The sequence below is a fragment of the Lipotes vexillifer genome, unplaced genomic scaffold (genome assembly GCF_000442215.2).
Source record: "Lipotes vexillifer unplaced genomic scaffold, Lipotes_vexillifer_v1.1 scaffold149, whole genome shotgun sequence".
NCBI lineage: Eukaryota > Metazoa > Chordata > Mammalia > Artiodactyla > Lipotidae > Lipotes > Lipotes vexillifer.
Genome location: NW_006779962.1, coordinates 4,043,335 through 4,047,704, shown reverse-complemented (window position 1 = coordinate 4,047,704; position 4,370 = coordinate 4,043,335). Strand labels below are relative to the sequence as shown.

Sequence of the window (4,370 nt, the reverse complement as noted above, 5' to 3'; positions counted from 1 at the left end):
CTTTCCCTAGGATAAACTATCACTGTGGAATTGAGTTTTGACTCACGGAGATTGCACATTTTTAGGGCTTTTCGTGTATTTTGCCCAGTTACTTTCCCACCCACAGCGTTGGAGAGTCCCTGTTTCCCTTCACCCACCCAACCAGGTACCACCGTTCTTTTTAACGTAAAACAAGAAGTTTAAACTAAGTCTGGTTATGTTTTGTCATTTACTGCATATGTTAATATCCTCTTTTTGTTTGTTTGTTTCACTTGTTTTATTAAAACCCCGAGGGATGAGCAGGAAGAACTCATCATTCCCCATTTTGTAGAGGAAAACTGAGGTGCAGGAGAGGCTGGGTTTAGAACCCAGCTGTCCTGTCTCATAATTCCAGTTAATGAGAGCGATCAAAGGTTGGGCATGTGTCATGTGCCAGACCTCTGAGAGGTTATGTGCAGGTTTCACTTAATTTTCCTAACTGCTCCAAGAGGTGGGTTAAAAACTCACCAAGTCACAGGATCAGCAAAGGCTGCCTCTGTAGAAAGCCTCACCCCCTAACTTCCCACCCTGCCGCACAGCCTCCTCTGTGCAGTGGCGATCGAGCCCGTCTCTCTTGGCTAATTTCATTTCCGTTCAACAAATGCTAATCGACTTGCTGGCTTTTGCCACCTGGGAAAATCCAGAAGGACATTTCCCACCCTAAAGGAACTGAGTGTTACCATCAGAGCCCTTGGCCTCTGGCTTTCCCTCCCGGTTCTGGTTTTTCCATGCCCGTTTCCCCCTCCCCTGCTCCTCTTGGAGACAGCCCCCTCTCCCGCCCTGTTTTAATGCCTGCAGATCTGGATGGTGCCCAGGACGGATTTTGCACTTGTTTTCAAGTTCACTGTGTCCTGTGAACACTATTTTCTGCCGTTTCTCATCCGTCCATCCCCAGAGAGTGAGCAGGGAATTAGGGTTAATTTAGCTTTTTAGCTGACCAAGGAATACGGGTACCAAAAGATTAAGTGGTTTATCCAAAGTCCCACAGTTAAGAAACGGCACAGCTGGTTCCTAAACACAGGCTGCCCTATGTCTGGGGCATGAATTTACAGCAGTGGTGGCTGTCTTCTTCTGTTAAAAAAATTTTTTTTTAAATCATGATAAAATAGGGACTTCCCTGGCAGTCCAGTGGTTAAGACTCTGTGCTTCCACTGCAGGGGGCACGGGTTTGATCCCTGGTCGGGGAACTAAGATCCCACATGCCACATGGCACGGCCAAAAAATAAAAAAAATTTAACAATCATGATAAAATATACATAATATAAAACTTACCATTTTAACCATTTTAAAGCCTACAGTTTAGTGGCATAAATTAAGTGGCATAAGTGGCATTCACATTGTTGTGCCACCACGTTCGTTTGCCCAATGCACAGCAAGCCAAAAGGCTGAGATGCTGAGGTTTGCAGTGGAGAAAGGATGTATTCACAAGGCAGCCAAGCGAGGAGACAGGAGAACAAGCCTCAGGTCCACCTCCCCAAAGGCCAGGGGCTTGGGGTATTTATGGGATAAAGAAGCAGGGTGGTCTTAGGCGTGGGGACAGGTGATTGCAGGTAGGGAAAAGGTGAGGTAGTCAGTGTTCTGTGCAGGTGTATCTGGGTTACTTGCTTCTTCCTGGGATGCATGTTCAAAAATGGAGGCGCCTAGCATGATCTGACGGTGGGGTTTTTGGCCCTCTGGTGTCAAAAGGTCATTCAGCAGATACCTGTGCAGGCCCAGTTTTAGGGTCTGTGGTCCCAACCAGTCTTAGCTGGCTTGAGCTCGAACTAGACACCAAGTTCCTGGAAAACGACTCAGACAAACATCTTATTGTTTAGGCTACATGAAGCTTGGAGGGTTTGCAATTTGCAACGAAACAATTAAGCGAGCTTGCTAAGTGAAGGCAGGCTCAAGCAGAGGGGTTTTTAGCAAGCTGTAAGACAAGCCAGGAATTTCTGTTAATCCCATGGGGCACAGTTTCAGGATGTTTTTTTTTAACCTTATAGGGCACGGTTTCACAACCATCACCACCATCCATCTCCAGAACTTTTTCACTTTCCCAAACCGAAACTCTGTACCCACCAATTCTCCATTTCCCCCTCCCCTAGCCACTGGCCACCACCATTTTGCTTCCTGTCTCTATGAATTTGCCTGTTCTAGGTATCTTGTGTAAGTGGAATCATACAGTATTTGTCCTTCTGTGTCTGGCTTATTTCACTTAGCGTAATATTTTCAAGGTACCTCCATGTTGTAACATGTATCAGATGCTTATTCCTTTTTAAGGCTGAATAATATTCCATACGTACACATCACATTCTGTTTATCCATCACCCTCTGTTTGGATTGTTTTCACCTTTTGGCTGTTGTGAATAATGCTGCTATGAACTTTGGTTTATGAAATTGGTTTGTTTTTAAAAGTGCCACCTAGAATCCAGCCCACTGCCACCCACCATATCACCAATGAAGGCGTTCCAGCCTCTCTCCCCTGTGTAGCCTCAGGAGTGCCCACCCCTACCGTCACCTGGACCAAGGTAGGTGAAGCCTGTTACCACAAAGGTAACCGGGGAGGTAGTCCCAGTGCATCATGGGGAGAGGAATGATGCAAATCGCCGTGGGGTGTGGGCTCTGCTGATGTCACCTGTGACTCTACCACAGGAAACCAATGCCCTGGCCTCCAGGGATCCCCACTACAATGTGAGCAAGGATGGTACCCTGGTCATTGCCCGGCCATCTGCCCAGGATGCAGGGGCCTATGTCTGCACAGCCACCAACGCCGTGGGCTTCTCCAGCCAGGAGATGCAGCTTTCTGTCAACAGTGAGTGATGGCCACCCCTGTCCTGGGAGAGGGGCTTGGCAGGCACTGAGGCAGGGGCATGGACAATCTGACCTCTCCTGCATCCTCCTTGCATCTCGTCAACCCTGCCTCTAAATTCCTCACGTCTGAAGGGCATGTAGACCAAAGCTGTCTTTCAGAGCACTGTCCCCTGTAGTGTGGGCATGCTCCAAGAGTGGTTCCAACTCAGCCCTTTGTCACCGGATGGGGGGAAGACATCACATTAACAAGCCTTGAAAAGACACAGGGCCCTACACTGGACCCCCTCCCTCTCACTGGCAGCCCCTTTCGCCCACCTTTCTCCCCAGCTCTTTGTGCCCAGACCCTTTGGCCTCCTTTCAGTTTCTTAAATGATCCATCCTGCCTCAGGGCCTTTGCATGTGCAGTTCCTTCTGTTGGAATGCCCTTCCCTTACCTGGTCCAGCCTACTTCTCCTGTCAGTCAGATCTCAGTTCTCTCTGATCTCTGAGGCTGTGTCAAATCGCCTTGCTGTGAACTCTCTGGAATGTCCCTTTCTTAGTGCCCATCACAACTGTGATTAAATAATTAACTGTGTGTTGAACTGTTTGGAACCAGTGTTTCCCTGGGGCCCTTGGCACAAAGGGAGACTGGGCATCATCTGATGGTTAATCCCATTTATTCCTGAGAATAAATGGGATAATCAAGGGCGAGAAGGGAGAGAGAGGACAGAACCTGCCAGAATGTCCCCGGGGAAGGGAAGCAGGACGGAGAGAAGCAAGAAGAGGACACTGGGGCAGGAGGGACCATGTCAGGGTCATCAAAGCAAGACGAGCTTCCGGCGGGAGGATGGGGTAGACAGGTGGGGTGGGGTATGACTAGGGGAAACCATTGGATCTGAGCCCACCCTGAAACCTACACTCTGCCATTATAATAGAGCCCACCCACCTTCTGCATCTCTGGGGTGGCAGTGCCACCTCAGCTTCCTGGGGGAGCCATGCTGGTCCCCTCTGGGCCGCGACCCGTGACTCCCTGCTCTGTTCACGCCCCCTGCATGATTCTACCAACAGCCAAGCCCAGGATCCTTGTGAATGGGTCATGTGACGCAGACAAGCCTCTGAGGGTCACAGCCAAGGCCAGTGACGAGGTGACCCTGGACTGTGAAGCCCAGGGCTCTCCACCCCCACTGGTCACCTGGGCCAAGGACTCCCTTCCTGTGCCACCCGTCACCGACAGGTAACCCCAGTTGCGGGGCCTTGGGTCTGGGGATGGACAGAGCTTGGGGTTTGAGGAAACTGACCTCCAGGTGACCAGTGATCCGGCCAGTGTATGGGACCCTGTGGACACCCCCAGGGGCACGCAATCCGATTACACACAGAGCACTTTGGGCCAATGGCCTTTAAGGGAGCATGGATGCCCTTCAGAGGGGGGAGGCCTCTGAAATAACACGCACACAGCGCTTCACACACGGCCGAGGGGCGCTGCATGCAGGATTGCCTTCAATCTGCTCAGCAGAGCAGAACTGAGTGGAACTGAGGCTCAGCGAGGTGGGGTGACCTGCTTGTGGTCACTCAGCTAGGAAAGA

The 4,370-nt window shown here is 50.5% G+C and overlaps 1 protein-coding gene across 1 annotated transcript in view; it reads left to right on the top strand.

Annotated features, from left to right (window-relative positions):
- The window catches only part of HMCN2 (hemicentin 2), a 150,510-nt gene that overhangs the window by 54,306 nt on the left and 91,834 nt on the right, over positions 1-4,370 (top strand). Inside the window, 3 exon segments of the mRNA XM_007453133.1 lie at positions 2,413-2,525; positions 2,650-2,809; positions 3,856-4,021. Coding sequence (XP_007453195.1) covers positions 2,413-2,525; positions 2,650-2,809; positions 3,856-4,021 — 439 coding nt within the window.